At 34.4% G+C, this 22499-nt stretch overlaps 2 protein-coding genes across 2 annotated transcripts; one reads left to right on the plus strand and one right to left on the minus strand.

Moving 5' to 3' along the window:
- Positions 1-1046: 1046 nt before the first annotated feature.
- Positions 1047-18041, plus strand: LOC120348513 (uncharacterized). Its single transcript, XM_039418658.2, has 18 exons — positions 1047-1422; positions 1794-1873; positions 2755-2893; positions 3415-3621; positions 4302-4471; positions 5283-5467; positions 7048-7160; positions 7564-7646; positions 8073-8222; positions 8579-8754; positions 9609-9909; positions 10811-11007; positions 11854-12038; positions 13650-13823; positions 14473-14636; positions 15156-15458; positions 16090-16307; positions 16691-18041. Exons 1-18 carry the CDS (start codon positions 1266-1268, stop codon positions 16758-16760), a joined length of 3072 nt encoding a protein of 1023 aa, XP_039274592.2. The 5' UTR covers positions 1047-1265; the 3' UTR covers positions 16761-18041.
- A 1441-nt stretch (positions 18042-19482) lies between these two features.
- On the minus strand, positions 19483-21930 carry LOC144422023 (uncharacterized). Its single transcript, XM_078111737.1, has 5 exons — positions 21845-21930; positions 21266-21356; positions 20531-20696; positions 20063-20222; positions 19483-19799 (listed from the first exon to the last, which is right to left on the minus strand). The coding sequence occupies exons 2-5, from the start codon at positions 21343-21345 to the stop codon at positions 19615-19617; spliced, it is 591 nt and encodes a 196-aa protein (XP_077967863.1). The 5' UTR covers positions 21346-21356; positions 21845-21930; the 3' UTR covers positions 19483-19614.
- Between the last annotated feature and the right edge of the window lie 569 nt (positions 21931-22499).

Below are 22499 nucleotides of genomic sequence, written 5' to 3' on the forward strand. Positions count from 1 at the left end.
TACGATATCGTCATTAGTATAATATTTTTATAGCATTGTTTGAATGTACATACGTCCTGGTACTGTAATTTTAGACATTCAAATAATAAAAAATTTGAATATATTCATTCGAATTCAAAACATCACGCCAAAGTCTCAATTCTATACCAAAATTGTGAACGGATGGGATACTTCATCTGCCCAACATAAAATGCGAACTTCCTCATAAGAGTTGAACTTGAATTACATAAATCATTTCTTAATTTGTAGCGGATATGACCAGTGGGTTTGCAATCAATCCTTTTCTACGAAATTTTGCGCGTTGTTTTGTGGACGCCCATACTGCTGCCAATCCTAGCACGTAGCATACATTTTCTATAAAAGAAGTTATCCCCACGTATATTTGCACCCGTGGATATTTACACCCACGAAATAAGCAATCGCATACATTTGCATCCGTGCAATTTGCAGCTACTGTAGGCACATTTGTACTCGCAATCAGCTCCACCTACGAATATTTGTGTTTCTGCCAAAATTTAATTTATATCTCCAGTAAAAAAATTAACATGCAATATTAAGACGAATACTATTGAATATATATATATATATATATATATATATAAGTATACGTAAAGAAAGAAAGGGTAAATAATGTAATTAGTAATATTTAACGTTTTATAGCCATAACAAGGAAGAATTCATTCCACCTTAGCCTTCCACGTCAGACCAATGACGTTGTTTAATGTCATTGGTCAGACTTAAACGTGGATTGTAGAGTCAACGTCACAAATAGATTAGTGACTAAAAATTAGCTAAAAGCACACAAAAGCGAGCACTTGGAAATCTGTCTGTGCAAAACTAGGGCTTGGGCGGCTACCAATACTTTAAGATAGTCATCACCGTACAAAAATAGGCGAGGAATTTAATGCTCGGAAAAACATCCTGGGAAATTTTATTTTGCGTAGATGACGCTAGTGAGCTTTTGTTTATTTTCCCCAAGCGAAATTTTAGTATCCCTGTCGGGAAATCCCCAACTTGGGTACCAATGATTGTGTGGGCGGATTTTCGTTTTATTATTCTGTTATTACCAAATAAGCAGGAAGAAACCTAACGAAACTTTTTTATCCGGTGATTACAGGACTAATACCGTACTATATTCGTTTTAATCTACCGGTCAAAAGTGTCGTAAGGAAATGCGTGTTTCCAGTTCCGCATTTCAATATTTTGATTAGAAGATAATTGCTGATTTGATTAGACATTTAGAAGACGACTTTGACTTTTTGATTATGTCTTCCATTCTTGTGAAGAATTTGCCGCCCAATATCAATGGAGACAAGCTAGAAATTTATTTCCAGAAACAAAAAAATGGAGGTGGAGATGTAAACGAAGTTCGAATGATTGAAAATGGATCACAAGCCATTGTAGTTTTTGAGGAGAAACAAAGTGAGCATAAATATATACATTTGTATTTTTTCATCTTTCTTGATAAAATACCAATATTGCATATGGTATTCTTATCCCCTGTTTGACTAGTTCATCCGAAATTACGTCACTCACTTCGATGCTTTCACTTCACATTTACACAAAAAAGTGTAACAAAAAAGCAGAAATGCGGTCATCAACTCTATACTATTCACAGTGGAGCGCTTTTGGGCAGCAGTTTGTATATATTTGGCGAGACTTTTTATGCCAGTGTGAGTTCTTAGTGATATGATTTTGGATGATGAAATCTGATGCTCTTGGGAAAACTGAATTTTTGGTCCCATTCCCATTTCCTGTGTATAGATTTTTATTTCATTCATTTTTTTCCCTAGTTGCTTCAAAAATTGTGCAAAGAGAACATACATTGCTTGGAAAAAGAATTGAAGTGGAACAATTTGAACAACCGAAAAAGGTTCACAAGAGTATAACTCTTTCTGTTTATTTATGGCAACATGTTTCCAATGATTAATAAACCAATTGTGCAAACTCTTTACATTGTTATGTAACTGACAAGGGGTCTAGTGTAGTTCAGTACCACGAGTACTTCCAGTTGGCATAGCATAACGAATTTTGCATATGTTATACCTAACCCCCACATGACTATGCCATCCAAAAATTACTCTGCTACGATGTCTACAATCACCCGAGATGGCATCTGCGCCACCGATGAACGAACTCGCGAATGGCGATGATCTCTCTCATATCGTGATCGTTGCGACCAGAAAACGAAAGAAAAAGCTTTCTTGATTTCGGGTGATCATCTGTGCGTTTTGGACGACCATCCGTATACTTTGGGGGGCTTTATTACGATAGTGTGTCATAGTAATGACGTAATATTTTGGTAGCGTAGTCAGGTGGGGGTTATATTGACATATGCGAAAATAGTTGAGCCAGGCCAACTAGAAGTGGTGTGGTACTAAACTATACCAGACCCTAAAATGTTCATTTTATAATTCTGGTACTGTATCCATTCTAGAATAGTTGAAATGTTGGCTTGTACCAATTATAAGTAAATATTACTAGCATGTGGAGAGGAACGTTAATGAGATAGCTTAATTTTATGTTGTCTGCATATTTTAGATATAAGCCAAGGTGCACTCATGAAAAAGTGTTATTTCTTTTGTTTTAGGATTTAGAAAATGTTTGTTCATCATTGCAATATATTCTCATTATTTATATTGCAAAATATCTGTTTTCTGTAATAAAATATTTAATTATATTCAAAATTTTAATAAAACGTGAAGAGAATCTTGTAATATAACACTGATCGGAAGTTTTTTGTTTTCTTCTCAGCTTTTTCTCAAAGTTGAAGCTATATTGAGTTCGACTACCGTAGAATTCCTTGGAGAATATAAAATCGAGTTGTTGACTCAACATCATAAGAATACTGATTGTCAAAAATTGCAGAACGGACAAATGTTAATCAAAACAGGTAAATTGAGTTTTTCAATGATGATGAACATACTTCGTACTTAGATCTTGAATAAATGGAAATACCATACATCATATATTCAGCTATTTATTTTTTTATATTATGACATAGTTTTAGATGTAACATTGCAACTCATGCTGCTCTAATGTGGAACTACTGGAAAATAATAGTTCTGATACCAATGCTAACTACAAGCTAGTTGACCAGTATGAGCAGCCAACCAGTAGGAGACTCAATTGTAGTTTCATCATGCTTGATGTGCCTATAATCCTAATTTCATATCAGCATTGTTATGTGACACAAAAAAATTTATGTTGAGATGACCACGATAATAATTTATGTTAGATACCTAATTTCTGAATATCTTTCAAATCCATTTTCTGCATTTCCTTAGAATAAAATAATCCACAATTTTGTTTGGAATAATTTTCGAGCTGACGTTTAGCCATCCTTTCAAGTTTTAAAAACAGTCATGGTTAGGTAATGTTTTACCAATTTACTGGTAGTTCTTTCGCATTAAGATTCTCTGGAAGAGTTACTACAGTTTAAAAAATTATTGGAGAATTTGTTAAAAAAATCCAAGACACTACATTTGAGTCGATCGTCATCATCACCTGTTAAAATGCAGCAAACAAATTATGGTTTTGAGGAACAACCTGTATTTCATCCACCAAATATAGAAAGGAGAACATCAGTGAACTCATGGGATCCTGTATCACAATTTTCTGGTGATTATTCATATTTTTTTGTTTAATGTTATTTTTTAATAAAAGAAGATTTGCAAACAGGATTTATATATCAGAAAAGCAGTCGTGTATTCATAACTCGAATATAGATTTTTTATAGGTTTTAGATCACCTTTTTCTAATTATTCAGGGCATTCTAGTCAGTGTTGATATTAAAATTCCAAAAAATATTAAACGTTTCCTTTTATACACTCAAATTTTTGACATTTTTGCATTGCATATTGTTGATGTTTACATGCTTCCTAAATGTAAAATGAAAGTGTCATTAATGCATGATGTTTAGTTTAAATAATATTTCGGATATCAAGTTGAAAATTTTGTAAGGTATCTAGTCAACTGCAGTTTATAAGTCATTATTTCATTAGAAATAAAAGAATCGAATAAGTAGTATTCTAATAAATAATTTGTTCAATACATTTCTCTACATCCAATTTTTAGTTATATAAATTCTACATTGCGAAGTTGCGTAAATTTACACAAATTTTTACAAATTAGATAATGATGATTTAGTCTCTGTAGCTCTTGGCATTTTAATGGCTTGTCGTAGCTTCACTCAGAAATCAATCTCCTTATTTTCTGACTGAGTGAGTGCCTGTGACATTGCTTTGAGTGAATTTTCTTGAAAAATATGCTCTCAAAATTAAAAAATTTTGTGTCCGAAGGTTCTACACGAGATCCACTTCTTCCTGAACTACGGGATCCACTTCTTCCTGAATGGTCAGATAGTCCTTTACCGCAGCCACAAGATGGAAACATGTTTTGGCAGAATGTGGATGTCGATGGCCAGGCAGTGATCAAAGGAAAATTTTGTTTTCCAGAAGGAGAGATTTTTGTAAGAGACAATACTTTCTCAAAATAATACTTTCTCAAAATAATCTAGTATATGATATGAATAACAATGAAATTTATATTGATCCAAGTAAATTGTACAAATAAAATAGCATACGAATAATAAATGAATACAAAAAATTTACTTTTCTGAATATGAAGAAAAGCCAAAAAGATGGCTTAATCATATGACAAACTACGGTGTCTTGTCCAATCACCGTTCCATGTTAGGCATGATAGGATAGGATAGGATTTACATATTTATCCCGGGGGAGAGGAAAGCCGATAAGACGGCTTATCCATATGGCGAACCACGGCCTCTCGTCCGGTTACCATTCCAAGTCGGGTATGGGATTAGTTTTTACTGTATTGTTTGTTTTCGGAAGCATGGACTTGGTGGTGGAGGAAGCCGTAACCGACCAGCGGTCACGTGAACCACCCAATGACGGCGAGGAGTCCAGCAATCCTCTCGCACATAACCATCCCTGCATGGGATTCGAACCTGCGAACCCACGCAGAGTAATTAGAGGTGCAGTGACGAGCGTATTCCTAACGCTTAGCCCGTTGAGCCACACCGCCGCGCCCGGTGGCTCAGTATTTTCATATTCCAGTAATTTCGTGAACCATCCTACAGCGGCGAGAAGTGTAGCAATTCTCTCTCACATAATTATTCCCTACAGGATCCGGATTTGAGACCTCATGTAGGGTAATTAGAGGTGCGATGGTGAGTGTCCTAGCGCTTATCATGATGCACCAATCAGGTATTTGGCAAATCCTTGAAATATTTTGATAATTTTTTCTTCCTCTTTTTACAGATATTCTCAGATGTTATTAGATATCCATCATATGACTGCATTGTCAGGCTTCCTGCTAGTTCTCGTGGAGAAATCATTAGAGAAATGTTGAAAATTGCATTTGAAGAAAGAAAACTGTTCTATGTAAGAAAGGATGTTACAGGGTCTGGATTTGTTGTACAGTCTGCTTATGACATTTTTGGAAGGTTGGTGTTATTGACATTGACATGCTTCTTTGGCTCGGCAGTGTGGTGCATCGTTCTAATCGTTAGGTATATGCTTGCCACATCACCTCTGGATACCCTGCGTGGGTTCGCAGGTTCGAGACCTGCGGGGGATGATTATGTGGGAGAGGATTGCTGGACTCCTTCGTCGTCTTAATGTCTTTCTATTCCCCCGGGATAAATATGCAAATCCTATCTTATTTAAAGTTGACGAATTGAAAAAAAAATTTGTGAATTAGACCTGAATCAAATATTCTGCTTTATGAACATAATTGTAAATAATATTTTTGAATGAGGAATAGAACATTCTTAGGTGAGTCATGTTAAGCAAAAAGCCATAGAACTCAATGCAAAAAAATTAAAATAAAAGGATAATGTGTTGATACTTCAATTGTTCAAAATAGGTAATAATTTTTCGAATTCAGCTATTCTAAATTGTCTTGAATTTGAAATAGTGAATCAAATTAATTTCTTATCGATTCGAATATTCTATTCATTTTGGATATCCCTGATTCTAATCTTTTCTAACAGTTTCAAAATATAGTATGTAGTTTGTGCTGAAATAATTTATTATAATCATTTTAATCACCATAATCTTTTGAACTATGTTATTAAACTTTGCATCTTTTGTCAAAATACCTTTTTTTGGATGTTGGTTTTGTACTAGTTTGTATAAAAAAAGATAAAATTACTATATGGAATCTGCTGTGACTAAGTATGCAATCTCGTCCTAAATTTAAAAAAAAGCACAGGTGCGCATGATTATGATATATTTTGAGTGATCAGCCCCAACCCTGTCATTCTTCTATTTTGTACTGATATTAGTGAATTCTACAACATTTACCATATAAATTAGACTACACAAGACCGTAAATAATTGACTTTGGTATATTGTACTGAAAGCCACTTTTGTTTGCCTGGCGATATTCTCTTTATTTGTGTTTAGGTAAATATTAAAAAGTAGGCAAACAGAGTAATTGGAATAAACTATGTATCAACAGAAATTGCGTAATCATTTCATATAACGCTAATTGGAACTAGTGTTCTCCTAAATTTTTAAATATGTTATAAATAAGTTTAGGTTTGATATCTTGTTGCTATAGAGATTCAAATAAATCTCTCTTAATATAGCAAGCAGTTCAAGGGTTTAAAGACAAGTTTAGGGTTTAGGCTATAATCATAGTGTGAAGCAATATTTACCAAAGTTTTTCTATATAAAGTTTAAAAGTTGAAAATTAAAAATATACGTTTTCTTCAATTTCTCAAAACTGATTTTTCAAATTCGTCTCTTTTGGGTTAAAAGTCTCTCATACATACATAAATAAAATCACTCAAATATTTCAAAATTGCTTTTGTTGATAATGTCCAGCAATAACAAATTAATAATAAATACATTACTATTATAGAAAAATTTTCGGATTATGGAATTTTGTTCTTATTGCTTCAGAATATTGATTCCTCATTCACAAAATTTTTATGCCTGTTTGTATCATAGTATATATAGCGTAGAAATATTTTTTCACTGCGTTTTCTACACTAACTATTTTTGTTATATTTTTCAGTCGAAATACAGGAGATGAAGTTGATTTGTCACATAAACTCGATGAAATTAAATCACGTTTAGTTGATTTGAAGATCGCTCTTCCAAGCCCCCCAATAACAAGACCACGAGAAAGTATGTCACTGATTTTATGCTCTATTATACTTGACCTAACATGTACTACAACTTTTTACAGCAGAAATGTAAAGGTATTTAGGATAAGATTTTGATATTTATAAGGAGGATGCGACCGGTTGGACCGAAAGCTGATGCGACCAGTTGGTCATATGGTGAACCACACTCTCTAGTTGAGTTAACAGTCCATGTCGGGTATAGAAATAGTTATCCAGATTTTGTTTCAGATGCATGGACTTGATGGTGGAGGAAGCCGTCACCATGTTACGGCGGCGGGCAATCCAGTTTTTTGTTCTCACAGATAAACTCCAGGAATCTTAGATATAAGATTAGCTCTGCAACCTGAATTTTATAATAGTTTTTACTTCCAAATAATTATCGCTTTCATATTTCACTACTTCAGCTGCCCCCGCCGTTTTCTCCACATATCCAGCCGAAACCGGACATGAAATGATGGATACTTCTCCACCAATACATCAAGTTAAGGTAAACATACTATTGTTGGTCAAAATTCTATTTTGTGAAGGAATTAATGTCTCATGGCAATGGACTCTTGTGAAATTGTTTTTTCAGAGGAAGTTCAAAATTTAGTTGAACTCAAAACCTTTTGACTTTTTTAGTCTTTCAACTGACAAAGTATGATAATGCCAATGTGGTAGGGTACATGAATAGCTTTACCGATTAGGAATGAGAGACATGATAATTGTAATATATTGAATGTTGAAATTAACAAAATAATGCTTCCATGGTTCTCCTCCTGCCCATGGTTTGAAGCAACATCCACTAAAGTACAAAACAATATTATCTCAATATGCAATCCTATTTTCTCTTTTCTATTATTTTCTGTTTAGTTTGCAAGAATTACTAGCAATTCCATTATAGTTATTGAGCAGTCTCACTTTTGTTCTACAGAAGGTTACTCCAAAGCCGAAAGGACCATTTCCTCAGCCAGATGGCTTAAAAATCAATTCTGAACTTCATGAGAAAAGTTTATCTGGATTTCCACTTTGCGAGGCTCTGCATATGTACTTCAGATTTCCTGGTGGCATAATCAATACAAATGTGAGTGCAGTTATATTAAGGCAATACTGTAATGATATCAGCAAATTTTTGTAAATTTTATCATCAACCAGGCTAAATATTGTATTGCGATATTATTTTAGCCTTTTAATTTAGCCTAGACTTGATACTTGGTTGATTTTGCTGGGTGTTACGTAATAAGTATATACCACTTATGCGATATTTTAGATTTCATGGCTGTATTGTTGGGTATATGTCAGATGTCAAATGAAAAAAACACGTCACATAATAATTCTGACTTTTTGTGAATAGCTTTTCATCCTCTATTATATCTCATTCGAACCCTGGGGCGGTTTCAAGTCCAAATCATCTGATAATAATGTTTTCTATTTTGTCAGGGTGGGCAAATCATACAATATGTTTCCTACAATCGAACTGCATGTTTACCAGCAAACGCTGAAGGTAGAAAATTATCTGCAATGATATTAGAAGCTGCAAATCAAAGAAAATTATTTGTTGTGGCATTGAAAGCTGGAATATACATGATTAGAACAAAAGTTCCTCTACTTACTAGGTAAGATTAAATTCTTCATATCACCGTATATGATTTATTGTTATCTAATGATTTTTGCATCTCGCTAAGCGGTTTCTATTTCTCTCATGCTATTTTGAGGTTTTTATTAGAATCAGCTGTCTTCAAAGTAAACTTTTAGTTTTCTATTCAATTTTGCTTTGCATGGCAAGATTGCAAAGCAAAGATAGACTTATATTTCGCTGTGGTATATATGGTATAACTGGATAATTATTACACTTCCCTTGACAATTTAAGTCAATGTATCCTTCAATTAATTTAACCATTGTGCTAATTGAGCTTAAAATATTTTCAAGAGCAAACTATTCACATTGATTTTAATGCAACTTTTTGTTCTAATGTTCGATCAGTTTATAGTTGGGTCCGTGCGCCATTTATTAACCCATTGCTACTGGGGCTCATGGATAAACGTCTCTTTCTTGTTATGCTATAGTTCTATAGTTAATTATGCAGTAAGTAGTACTATGATACATTCCAAAGCTAATACCATCATTGCCTCTTTCAGTTCTCATTTGATTATTTAGTCTAACAACTCTGTTAAGCATATGTGGGTTCGCAAGTTCAAATTCTGTGAAAGATAAGTACCTATATGTGTAAGAGGGTTGCTGGACTCTTCACCGACATAGGGTAGTTCACTCTGATAGCAGCTGCTCGGTCACAACTTTCTCCAAGAAAATTTCATGCATTTGAAACAAATAATGCTAGCTATTCCCATACAGGATGTGACATGGTTGTCATATGATTAAGTCCTCCTACCGACTTTTCTCTCCCCTAGGATAAATATGAAAATCCTACTCTTAACTCCTTATTTTTAATCTATTTTTTTTATATTACAGTGATGACTACCCAAATGAAGACTACTTAGAGCAGTTGTATCGAGCTCTATTAAAACTTGGCATCTCCGAACCATCAGTTCCACCTCCTCTTCCCGCTACATCCGAAGCCCATTATGAAGAAAACTCAAGCGATGAGTCTGATCAAGAGAGTAAAGAAACTTTACGTAAAGGAGGACCCTTTCCTCAACCTCAAAATGGAGTAATACGAATGGAAAGAGAAAATAGAAATCTCAAAAATTTTGGAAACTGTGGAACGATTAATATTTATTTTCGTTTTGCTGGAGGAAAAATGAAAATTGAGGTAGCCTATTGTGTTATTATCTTGTTTTGTTTTAGAAAGTAGTGTTGCACGTACCCTTGGTAGAGCAAAGATCTGAAGCCCGGGCCCGACCCGAACCGAAATTCGGGCCAGGTCGGGCCTGAAATGTCAATCATTACGTTCGGGTTGGGTCGGGTCAGGCTTCTCTATCGCTGACTTTTTTCGAAAATGAGGCGCTTCGGCCGTGTTTTGGCCATGAGAGAATGTGGTCTGCAAAAAAAACAGAAGTTGACTCATCAACACCACACATACTGTACTAAACTCTTGCAATGACAATTTAATGAACTCCTGAATAAAATATGAAATTTCGAGTTTGCTCCGGGTTCGGGCCTGCAAATCCAGTTAATTAGTCGCGCTCGGGTCAGGTTTAATACCCACGGGCCTGGGTCGGGCCGGGCTGGAATTTTAGAGCCCGATCTTACCTCTAACCCTTGGGTCTTGGGTGGCCTTTTTTTTTATTCTTGTACTTGTTTTTTGCTCCGAGCAAGGCCCTGTACACACAGCCATGGTTATCTAGCGATATATAAGGAGCCGGTTTTATCTGAGAGGACCGCAATCTTTTAGGTTCATCATTGCCTACCCAATTTATTACACTCTGTATGAGGTGGGGGGCAGCTTTCCCTAGAATGAATGATATAAATATTTTATCCTATCAATTACTCTTGTGTACTGTGTTATGTACGTTGATGTTATGTAGTGTCATTCATGGTATGTAATATTGATCATTTTTTATTGCAACATATACAAATGAATTATACTTTTTCTTGGAATATATGATAAAACATGATAAAGCATTTCGATTGTAGAACTGATATAAATCTAGCCTAGTTGCAAGTCATTATTTTAACTGACTAAATTATGTTCTCGACTTCATATATTCTAGGGGTCGAAACCTTCAAAATCATTTGAAGTTCAATACAGTCAAATGTATATTGTTGCTGCATTGCCTGATAGCGAGAATGGTCTTCGTATGGCAATCATGTTGCGCACTGCGTTTAATGACAGGAAATTATTTCGTATTGAAAGAAGAGAAGGTGAACCATCTTTCCGAGCGCGACCATGCGTAACACTTTTGAGAGCGTAAGTTGATTATGGAAATTTTCAGTTAACCATATAACTACGGTAGTTATGATTTAGTTTAGATATAGCATAGATCTATGCCATCATGTACCGATATTTGCTATATTGGATCTCTGTCTAGGAGACCCTCGTTCTCAGTCGTTCTGTCTGTATGTCTGTGTATCTGTCTGTCTGTGTGTCAACTGTAGAGTCTTAACGGCCGGACCAATCTGTATGGAATTTCTAACGTGGGTTATGCTGTCACACTAGTAATGTGCGTTTCACCAAAAGTTCTAATTGATGTTTCGTTTCCTTGGCAACAGCGAAAAACACAGATCATTGAAAATACTCCCATTTTCTCATAAATTTTTGCCATTCCCTCGTCAACCAAGTCGAATATTAAAATTCCTAGACTGCTACCCGTCGCGAAAGAAAATACTCTTTCGAATAGCCGTCTTTCATCTTGGAGTCCATAAACTGTGGCAGCAGTATAAATTTTAGTGAACATGTTTTAATTATTAGACACAGCATAACTTTCGCCCATGGATACCGATGAGGCACACAGCGGTCAAAATGAACTGCCAGTTTTGGTACAATTTTTTTGTTACAGTGGCGTCTATATATTACCCGTTAGTAATCCTGAAATGATGCGGGCCACAAGCAATGGCGGAGATCCATACTGGGTGCCTAGCGGCTTGTGTATATGTGTATATATAAGCACACAAAGAAGATTGTGTTGATTGTTGGAGTGTATGACATGTACTCTGAAAAAGTATGAAGACAGACAGGCGAAAGTTTAAATAAATAAAGTAGACAACCGATACAATAATTGCTATTTGACTAATTTGTGTAATCTTCAATATATAGAGATGAATATTCGAGAACAGATTATTTGGCACAACTCAAAAAGGAGTTGAAAAGTTTGGGAATCAGAGAACCAAGTTCAGAAGCTGTTGCTTCCCTTTCAATACCAAAATCAACGATTCCACAAGGTGGTGCTCTTCCACCTGATTGGGCTGCATCGTCATCTGCACAAGCTTTACCTGATACAAGTAAGTACGAGATTTGGGATTTTGAATAGCAATATCAATGTTCTAACGGTTGAAACGTTAGACATACCTGTGTTTTGCGCCAAGTCACAGTGACCTCACCGAAGGTGTGATAATTTGAATAGACCAGGGGTGTACAACAGGCGGCTCGGTGGCTGCATGCAACCAAACAAGCCATTTAGGGGGCCCTTGACAACACTCAGCATTTTCCCCATTGATAATAAAAATCATAATGCGACAGTTTATTTTTAAAAGGCGCTGCTCATATGGGCAAATATGAATAATATTTTTTTGCTCTTGTCGATGCCTTAAATCTTTCACCGTTTTGCTCGCTGCCTTTATTACTGTAATTTGTTGTGTCTATGAAAATACAAAATTTTTTAAGTTGCCTAGTGATGTCTGAGGTTGGTTATATGTACCGCCGACAAAAAATGTTTCACACTACTGGGATAAATCATGCCGAACTGGAAATGTTCCAGTTTTTAAAACAGTAGCTCATCATGTATCTTTAGATATCAGTATTTGCTTATACAGGGCTTTGTACAGAGCGAAACATGTGAATAAATCTCATAAAAAAACGTAGCAAGTGATTTATTAACCATTCGATGATATTTTATTGCTCAGAACAAGCCGCTACACAAGAGCCACTTGCATCCAAAGTTGGGTTCATGTCCCTAAACTCGAGTTGCAAGTCAAGTGAATGCACAGGTCATATCTCTTGAATCGAGTCTGAGTCTCAGTAAATATAACACATCGAATTTCACGTCGAGTTTAATCAAATAAGAGTTGAAATAGTTTTTAGTATTTTAAAAAACAAAGTAGGATTTAGTTATACATTGATAACATTTTTCTCGCATCAACTCTGTCTATTTTGAGTTATCAGTGCAATATGCTAGTGAATTAATATTTTTTCAATAATTAACATTCAATTTCCTCGTTGCATACAATGTATTTATAAAGTAGACGGCAGGTGTATTGTATACATGATGGTAGGTAGATATTAAGCAAACTTTCAACAGAGCATTTTGCAGGGTTGATAAGCTTAAATTATATAATAACTGGTCAGTTATGATATCCACTACCAATACCTAACATTCGCCTGACTGATCCGGTCATACTCGACATGGACTTAGTAAAAGACATAGCTTCTGTTATGACAATGATGCTCTAAATCTATCCTCTATCCTAGGCTAGGATGAATATAAAAAAAATTTACTCCTCGTTTGTTTTCTCACATTCTGCATTTGGATAAGATCTCATAAGACCAATACTGGAAATACAGGTTGTCTAATTCAGTGGTTCTCAAACTTCTTAAGCCTTTTTGTAATTTGTAAGGTGTCTCGCGCCCCACCTTAAGAATAACTAGCTAACAATAAGCTACGCCTACAAATAACAGATAGTAAGGCGAAAGTATGTTTTAACCAAAAAAAAAACATGTTAAAAATAATGAAATAAATGAAAAGTGTTGAAATGTAAATATCCAAAATGAGGCGAGTAAGATCAATTGAATTAGCTTCACAAGTCCTCGAAAAATTGTCTACGTCACCCTCCCTTTCCTTGTGAGCGTCCCCCACCTTTTGAGAACCACTGGTTTACTTCTATGTTTTATTTCAGTGACTGCACAACCGCAGCTCGCGCCAGCATTTAGACCTCCTGGTGCAAGACCAAAAACTCAAAAATTGATCCCAAATTATGTTGATCCAATGAATTCACAACTTCGTCTGGCCCGGAGACCTCAAACCTTTGAGCAATATTCACGAAGTATGCCTAGGCAAAAACAAATGAAAGGTATGTAATGTTAAGGTCAGATGTGAAAAATTATAAATATGCTATTAGTATAAGCCAAGACGATAACTGATGTATTATTGTGTTATTGAATTATAGTTAGTTAGTTGTAATGCTTCCGATTTTAAGTGTGTGTAAAATTTAAACTAACTTTTCAATGTAATCGATGAAACATCATCTTGTTAGATTATTCAAACATGGGAATTAATTGTGAAACAAATCTGAAATTTCCTATTTAAATATTGAATGGTTTATTGCCAGGGGAGTCTATTTGAATGCAAGCAATCAAGATAGCAGATAACTGCTTAGTCATATGGAAAACCTTGTCCTCTCATCCAGTTTGGTGTAGGAATAGTTACCCAGATATATGTTTCACAAATATGGACTTGGTGTTGCTGGTATCTGTAACCGACCAGTAGTCTTGTGAGCCACTCTACAATGACGAGGAATGAAACCAGCAACCCTCTCATACCCTTATCCCACAATGCTCCAGCCGTTGAGCCATAAAAAATCTCCAGTTTTTGCATGCTTTTCATGTCTTAAATTGCTATACTGTCCTGTACTGAGCGAAACAAACATTTTTTGGACCAATACCAAATAAAATGAGTGAACATAACATAGCAATATATATTTAATATTTCTGCAATTATAGGACCTCGTGTACTACAGCATAATGATTTACAAGCAGATGATAAGAAAGAGGATGAAGAGGAAGATAAGTGTGCTATATGTTTGGCTCCAATAAGTGCACTACCAACCAAAAAACTTTCATGCAAACACATATTTCATGCAAACTGTGTTGATACGGCCATAAAAGTAAGATCGTTGCACAGTTTGCCTACTTGTTTTCATTCTATTTTTCGCCTTCTTTTAACAATCTCAAGATACGCTTGTATACCCAACCTGACAGAGGGACATGTCTCGCCATGTGATTGAGTAATCCTATCACCCTTTGAAGAGTTCATTTTTCTGATCCTCTTACACATGAATATCTGCCATAGATCTGAACCTGTCTTCATTCGAACTTTTCGTTCATTCCATTTTTTTTTGTTTGTTTATTCTGTGAGAATTTTTCACTATTCTGTATTTGTAATGATACCTTGTTGTTGAAAAACCATGTAGGCCAATATTATATACTGTAATTCCAGTGGTACAAAAATTCAAACCAAACTTCAATTCCTGAATTACCGTATTTAAATATCTGTTTGTAAAAGCAACAGTTAAGGTGATACGATTTTAGTCCAGCTAATTTGTACGAGTCAAATCAAATAGTTGATAAAAACTGATTTGAAATTCATTCAGAAAATAATTATTTCAAACCATATTCTTTTTCAGACAAATCCCAAATGCCCAATGTGCAACCAACCGCTAGGTAATTCTCCTCAGCGTCCTCGGCATCAAACACCACAGTTTTCTCCATTGCCTACTCAATATGCTGGAAGAGGTTCTAGATTGCTATTTGGTTCACTTAACAGCCAACCACGTCAGTATTCGCCAAATTCCCAGCCAAGAAATGCTTTTGGAAATCAACCTACCAATGGTAAAATGACAGATCACACTGATCCAAGGTCACTACCTGGATATACTGGAAGTGGTACAATTGTGATTAGATATTCATTTCCATCTGGAATTCAACAGGTTAATATACTTTTGTTATCTAATGAGTTTGTGCATGACCAAATACTTATTCCTCTTCTATGTTTTTTCATTGGTGGACCCGTATACATATAATAGAAGAATGTTGAAGTGTTTCAAGAGTCTTATATGCGCACTAACACAAATATAGAGTTGAATTATGCAGGTCTTAAGAAGTCTGACTTTAGTCAGATGAAATATTATTGGTATTATTGTGCAGCAAGTCTCCTGAATCATTCAGTTTTATTAATATACTTTATTTGTTTTATCGGCAGATATAGTGTAATGAGTTATACAGAGTGTTCATACAGCGTTCGAATGTCTTAAAACAAACCTGGTTAAGACGTTTTGAGAACTGGCTTTATAGCGAAATTGTAACAGGACTTCATGAAGATCCTGCATATTTGTACCATGTAAAGCTATGTTTCTCAACCTCTTTTATGGAAAAACAAACAACTTTTGTGGAGCTTCATCTCCCTTTCTATATACCTAGAATTTCCGTCCAATGGTTATAATAAATCGTAGTGGCTAGATATACACAAGCAGCAATATTTAATGCGAAACTTGGGACATAAAAGCATGTTCTTTTTTCTTTTGTTGGTTATTCCATGAAATTTTACTTTTATAATTTCAGAACTGTCATCCTTCACCTGGATCTCAATATGGATCTACAAATCGTGAAGCGTATTTGCCTGATAATCGAGAAGGTCGCGATCTTTTAAAATTACTCAGAAGAGCATTTGATGCTGGACTTACTTTTACTATTGGTCAATCGCAATCTTCGGGCGAAGACAATCGAATTGTTTGGAATGGAATTCCGCATAAAACCAATATAAATGGAGGAAAGCATAGGTATGTCTGTCTATTTTATCAGGTGTCTGATCTCCTAATTTTGGAGACTTTTTCTTCATTTTTGACTAAAATATGTATTTTCGATTTTTTCCTTATAATTTAAATCATATTTTGTAGATTAAATCACAAAAATTAATGTTTACAGCTTAGTATACAAATTTGTAGTAATATATTAAAATCTAATCATAAACAAATGGTACAATAAAGGCCGCAACGTAATGGAAATCAGGATGTAACCTAAGTATTTTAGTTTCTATGTATAACAATAGGGGTAGTTAAGTTTATTTTTCCTTAGCCAGTAAATCATGACTGTATAAAAAAAAATATGTAATTATGTTATGCAATTATTCATGTTGAATAAGTTCCTCACTGTTTTTATTTAGCTACGGATATCCAGATCCAAACTACTTAATTGAACTCAGACAGACTTTACAATTCATGGGAATCCAGTAAATATTTGGACTTGAATTGAAATCTACTATGATGATAATTCTAGAAATAAAATTTTTTATGCTATTTTTTTCACTAAAATGTTCTTCAATGTATATATGCATTTAATAATTTATAAAATGAATTTGATTTAGTTTGGCTAGATATGTAACAATTGGATGAAATGGCCTAGCCCACATCTTCAAGTATCCAACTTGTGACAAATTTGGTTGAGCAATTTGGCCTTAATTGACTAAAACAATAATCTGACTCGAGATAGATTTTAATAAATATACTTCTTTACTGCTCTCTTCTGTTTATTAAATTGGTAATTCTTACAAAATTTATTAATATGATGTAGCAAATACTATTTATTTAATTTTTGGGTTTTCCTTTTGTGTATAATGTAGTTTATCCTAACATTTCTCATGTTTTTCAATTATATCTCTGTGGTTGTATTCTGTGCGTGAGTGTGTGAGAATTAATTAACATGTACCACTTTTTAGCAAACTCGTTTTTAATTGAAATTATATACGTTTTAAAACCTTACCTATTAAGGTTTTTTCTGCACTTCTGCTTCTGTAATCAATTTTTTTTTCTTCATTTTATTATGAATAACACTTATATATTTGCTAAATAATTGCATTTTACCTGATGTTGATCTAATTTCTGAACCAACGTTATCGCTTACCTGTGGTTTTATAATATTGCTCAACTGTTGATTCCTTTACTAGATTGCATTAATTTGAAAGAAATGTAATGTTTCAGAAAATGTAACATTATCATGAGGAATAAACAAAAAGCAATTACTGGAAACTTTGTGACAAAAAACACCTTGTTGAACTTATATTGCACCTTGCAACCACTTAAACACAGGCCTGCTAGTTGATCATATATACCGGTATATATATATTACAGACTTTCAATATCACGTTAAGTTAACATTTCAAGTTAAATTTTTATCTCATTGAAATTTTCAGACCAGTTGAGCCAATAATAAATTGTTTAAAGTGTTCCATTGTCATTAGTTATCAAGTTTGATAATTGTTAATAAGGCAGTTTCATAACTCTATGGTTTTTTCGTTTAATGCCATTTCCATAACATTTTTACCTTAGAACTTTACTTAATATGTACATATTGTGGTGCTTAATTATGCAAAAAATAGTAGTGATATGATTCAGTTTTTATTCGGTGCCTAATTTTTGTAAACCTTCAACATGTACTGCTGAAAACTTCACTCAGTTAATTAACTTTTTTATATTTTCTGAACCACTGAATTGAATAAATAAAAATTATGTGATCGATATGTACCATATAACTTAATTTTGCTCAATAAATGCAAGACATATGTTAAAATAAGGTTATATATTGAAAACTTAATGAGGCAGTCTAATATGGATAATAGATGGAAAGATGCTCACCCCTTCTACGCCTGAGCAATTTGTGGATGTATTACGATTTCGTATTGTGAGATTGCCTTTTAAACATGCAGTAGATTGATTGATTATTTGGGCGACCTAGCTATTTTCAGAATCCCAGTCATATTAATAATCAGATATGAGACCATGATTGAGTACTCCCTCGAAATAAGCATAAAATTTTACTGGGAAATGCCCCGAAACAACACAGCTCATTAGATGTAAGTTCCAACTATATTAGATGGTAATTTATGTGCAGTGAACCATGTCAACCTTATTTCATTCATAGACTAAACTGCACAGTGAATGAATCTAATTAGAATCTATCATGTGTACCTACCATCTTATCATATTGAAAGCAGTGTATATTTTTCATACTCACCATAAATGTTAGCATAGCTCTAAAGTATATCAGATATACACGCCCGCAAGTGTTTCGTTTCTTATGATGATAGCAGAGGCTCCCTCTTCCGACGCGCTGAGCGTTTGGGGAAAAGCCTTCGAACCCAATGTCTGATGAAGAAACCCCTCTTGTCATTTCTTGTCTAGTTTTAGCCGCGGCGAAGCGGTCTTCAAACGCTCGTTATAACGAGCTGTTTTAACTTAAGCGTGGATCGACACTATTAATGGCAGTGCTCTACGCATTTGAGTCAGGTACGTATATCTGTGATTACTGTTGAATAACATTGAAAAATTCTCGAGTAAAGCTAGGCATTTTCGAATAATTTTGCAGAAGCGAGTTTTATAATACTTGGAAGTCAATGTTACTTTATTTGTATGGTGTTATTTGATATTCTTTCAGCGTATATTGAACAGACTGAATATCAAAATAATTTCTATGAATTAGCGAACTATTGGTTAATAAAAGTAATTAATAATTAGTGAATTACAGATCATACAGGCCATATCAACGTAATGCGTGGTTATTTAATTAGCACCTAATTACGATCATTTGTGTAGTAATGACGTTTGTCTTATCTTCTTGAATTATGAGATACTAAACCCGTGGAACTTTGGTCAGCAAATTTCTGCACTTCCGTATTTTTATTAACTTCGGCCGTACTAATTTCACGAATATAAATTTCTCCGAAGTTTCAACACGGTGTAATAAGTTTTTCTCTCCCGAAGAAAGTTCAGCCAAGCGATGCGCGTGCATAATAAAAATGACCAAACAATGCCGGTACTCGCACATACAGCACTAGCATACTTGGCCATGCGTACAAATCTTCATTGAAACATTTGAAAATAAATAGGCAGGTATGGGATCCTTGGCTGTGTTACAAATGATGTACATTTCATACTTTTAATAGGCGATACAGTTTGAACATTTCAGGTGTTAGGTAAACAATATGTATACGGTAGTCTTCTATCGACGGCGACCGATATGTTGTTTAATAGTGGGTTATATATGAGACAGTGTATCACATTTAAAAAGTTATGAAATTCGAAAATGTTGATATTATATTTCGGAAAAATTTTGTGAATTGGATGCATGATTTGATAGGTAACTGGTTGTTTTAGAAAATATTTTGATGTAGCTTATATAAGCAACAAATGAAATCAAAGTTATGAATAAGACTCCAGCGATACACGATGCAATGATAACGTACATCTGTGGATTCGTCGACTCTCCGTTTTCATCTTCTGGAAAAAAAGAATATGTTTAGAATAAATTATTCTGAAATTTCGAAGTTATCTAAAACTTGTTTGTAGCAGAATATTAATATAGAATGTTGAATCTAAAATTCAAAAATAAAAATGTTGCATGGCTCTATATAATTTTTGATTATGACAAACAAGTTTTGATCAATCACACCCGTGCATGGTCATTGTAATAACCAGCGCATATTATTAATCGTTTTTCCCAGGTTACTCCTCCGCACATTTTCTTAAATGTGCATATCTACCTGCATTTCCCAAAACAAATGGCCCGATACTTCCATAAGCTTTCTCGTCTTCTTCGACACTATTGATTGATAGTTTTTCAATACCATTATTTAGTCTCTGTCTGGTGTTCACCATTTCTGATATACCAGATGTGCTACGTTTTTGCCTTTGACATCCCTGCTAAAACAAAATACAATAACTCGTTGAAGACGTCTAATAGACATTTTGGTTCGACGCGAAGTTGCTTTGGAACCATCGGGACGTTACAAGCTTAAATTACAACAACGTCACACATAACGCTGCAGTTAACGGTTAAAGCATTTTGCGTGAAATTCCCAGCCCTACAAAATACACTTATGTGAACATAATTTCACCTCAAAAATGAGGGAAGTTCCAGTTCACACAGTGCGATTCGTTCATGTGTTTATAATGTTATTGAGTATTCGTTTATTTCCTTGCATATGTTTAAAACACTGTAAACTTCAAACCTGTTTACAAATTGAGTTGGCATCTGTTGAATTACACAATAATGCTTGGCAATGAATGAAAACTGAAGTCATGTTAGATGAGGAAAAATCAAAAACTTTGAAGAAAAATCTTCGCGTGACTTCATTAGGTGAAGGCAAGTACTGAAGAGTAGAGTCTATGATGCACCTGCAAGAACACGAGAAGAATACTTAAAGTACTAACAGCTTAGCGGAGTGGCTAGTAGGCCTATACTTCAGGGAGTGTCTGGGAATACTTTTTTCACAAAAAGACCTGATTTACAACTAATTTTAGCAGCTCTGATGCCTTCATACCTCACCACTTGAAGATGCCAAGTAAAGTTTTGAGTAAACTCGCAATTCTTTTTACAGCGATCACTAGAGGTTGCGCGAGACTAACTCCCAATCCTTTCTCTATGCCTTTGCACTAGTGGATCCGTAGCAGGAATAAAATACCATAATATGCAATTCAAGAGTCCTGCTGCACACTAACACAAATATATTTCTGTAACGCTTCGTCTGACCAAAATCAGACTTCCTCAGACAAGCAGTTTACAACAATTACAGTAACGTCAAATTAATAAAAAATACATATTAAGTGCTTGATCAATAACTGGGCACCATTAAATGAGACGGTACTCCGAATATTAGTTGGCGGGTCTGATTACTATCTAGTCTTGATATGACTCGGTCACTTTTGCATCTGTACGTTACTTACAGAATATAAATTAGTTTTACCCATTTTCGATCATTTGATATTTGCTTGAAGTTCTTTCTGATACATTTGAAGAAGAGGAAGCAAAGCAGTTGTTGAGCATCAGCTCCAGATCTAAGCATAAACTTCGACAATGAGTTACTTACTGTTTCAACCAATGTTATTTTTTTTAATTTGGAAGAATTCTATATATTATATTTCAAACTTTGGATATGGAATAAAATTGTCAATAAGTGATAATCAGTTAGCTGTAACTGCTTACGACTGAATTATTGCTCGAAATACTGTGAATATAGCCCAAAGACACTTGGTGAAAACTGTGATTTGGACCGAACAGTGGCACCGCATGAAAAAAGGTCGGGAAACATTATGCCAGATTTTCAAACATTTTAGCTATCTTAGTCGAAGAGGATCGACTATCTAGAAGCGACAATCTCAGGTATTGTAAACTGCACTAAACTCGTATTTGTAATTCAAAAAATCATAGAATTCAGAAATCATATAATATTGTGGCGTGTTACTTCATTTATGACATGCCAACGCAAGGGTAAATCCAAACAATAATCAAATATTAGAAAATGAAATAGATTATTATATCAAACCTTTAAAATTCTCGGTAAATGCTAAGCTCACTTCTAGGAATATATTTTGACCCGTTGAAATAGTCAAAGGAAAATCTTCCTTTTTATACCTGTAGCTGTATTCTGTTGAATTGTACGCGTGTAGGGACACTCTGGAATAGTAAAATCATATTATACTAAAAGAGTGTCTAATTGTTTGGGATGAAGATGGATATATATCACTAAACCTCGTCCAATTATATTTTACAGGTTATAACGTTTATTTATTTATGATGTCTATGAATTTACTGATAGTTCTTATCAGCTGAATAGAAGGTTTTAGCGAATTTGCACTAATTTCGGTGACGTTTCATTATTTATGAAATTTAATTCATATAATAAGATTATCTTTTTCTTTAGTTTTTCATGTTCAACTGATTTCTTTAATGGGCTACAACATTTTGACTATTAAGAAAAGAAGATTTTTCACCAATTGACATTTTTAATTGCGGGCATCTTGAAATCTGTTTTAAATGAAATGGTTCGCATACGCTCGTGCACTATAGATCGAATACGTACAAAAGCGTGCATTTCTTCTGTACAATCAAAAAAGTATAATATATTTAGATACTAATAGTAATATTCTCACAAAAATTCTCCCTCTTTTAATTCTGGCTGAAACTGTAGAACGGCAAGA

The sequence above is a fragment of the Styela clava genome, chromosome 1 (assembly GCF_964204865.1).
Source record: "Styela clava chromosome 1, kaStyClav1.hap1.2, whole genome shotgun sequence".
In the NCBI taxonomy this organism is placed as follows: Eukaryota; Metazoa; Chordata; class Ascidiacea; order Stolidobranchia; family Styelidae; genus Styela; species Styela clava.

Excerpts from the sequence above, each read along its gene's own strand:
- LOC120348513 (XM_039418658.2), top strand. The coding sequence starts at position 1,266 with ATGTCTTCCATTCTTGTGAAGAATTTGCCGCCCAATATCAATGGAGAC. Across the intron at positions 1,423-1,793 it reads AGTTTTTGAGGAGAAACAAA|TTGCTTCAAAAATTGTGCAA; the intron begins GTGAGCATAAAT and ends TTTTTTCCCTAG. Across the intron at positions 1,874-2,754 it reads AATTTGAACAACCGAAAAAG|CTTTTTCTCAAAGTTGAAGC; the intron begins GTTCACAAGAGT and ends TTTTCTTCTCAG.
- LOC144422023 (XM_078111737.1), bottom strand. The coding sequence starts at position 21,345 with ATGCTCAACAACTGCTTTGCTTCCTCTTCTTCAAATGTATCAGAAAGA. Across the intron at positions 20,697-21,265 it reads TATCAAATGATCGAAAATGG|GTGCATCATAGACTCTACTC; the intron begins GTAAAACTAATT and ends GTGTTCTTGCAG. Across the intron at positions 20,223-20,530 it reads CCAACTCAATTTGTAAACAG|CAGGGATGTCAAAGGCAAAA; the intron begins GTTTGAAGTTTA and ends ATTTTGTTTTAG.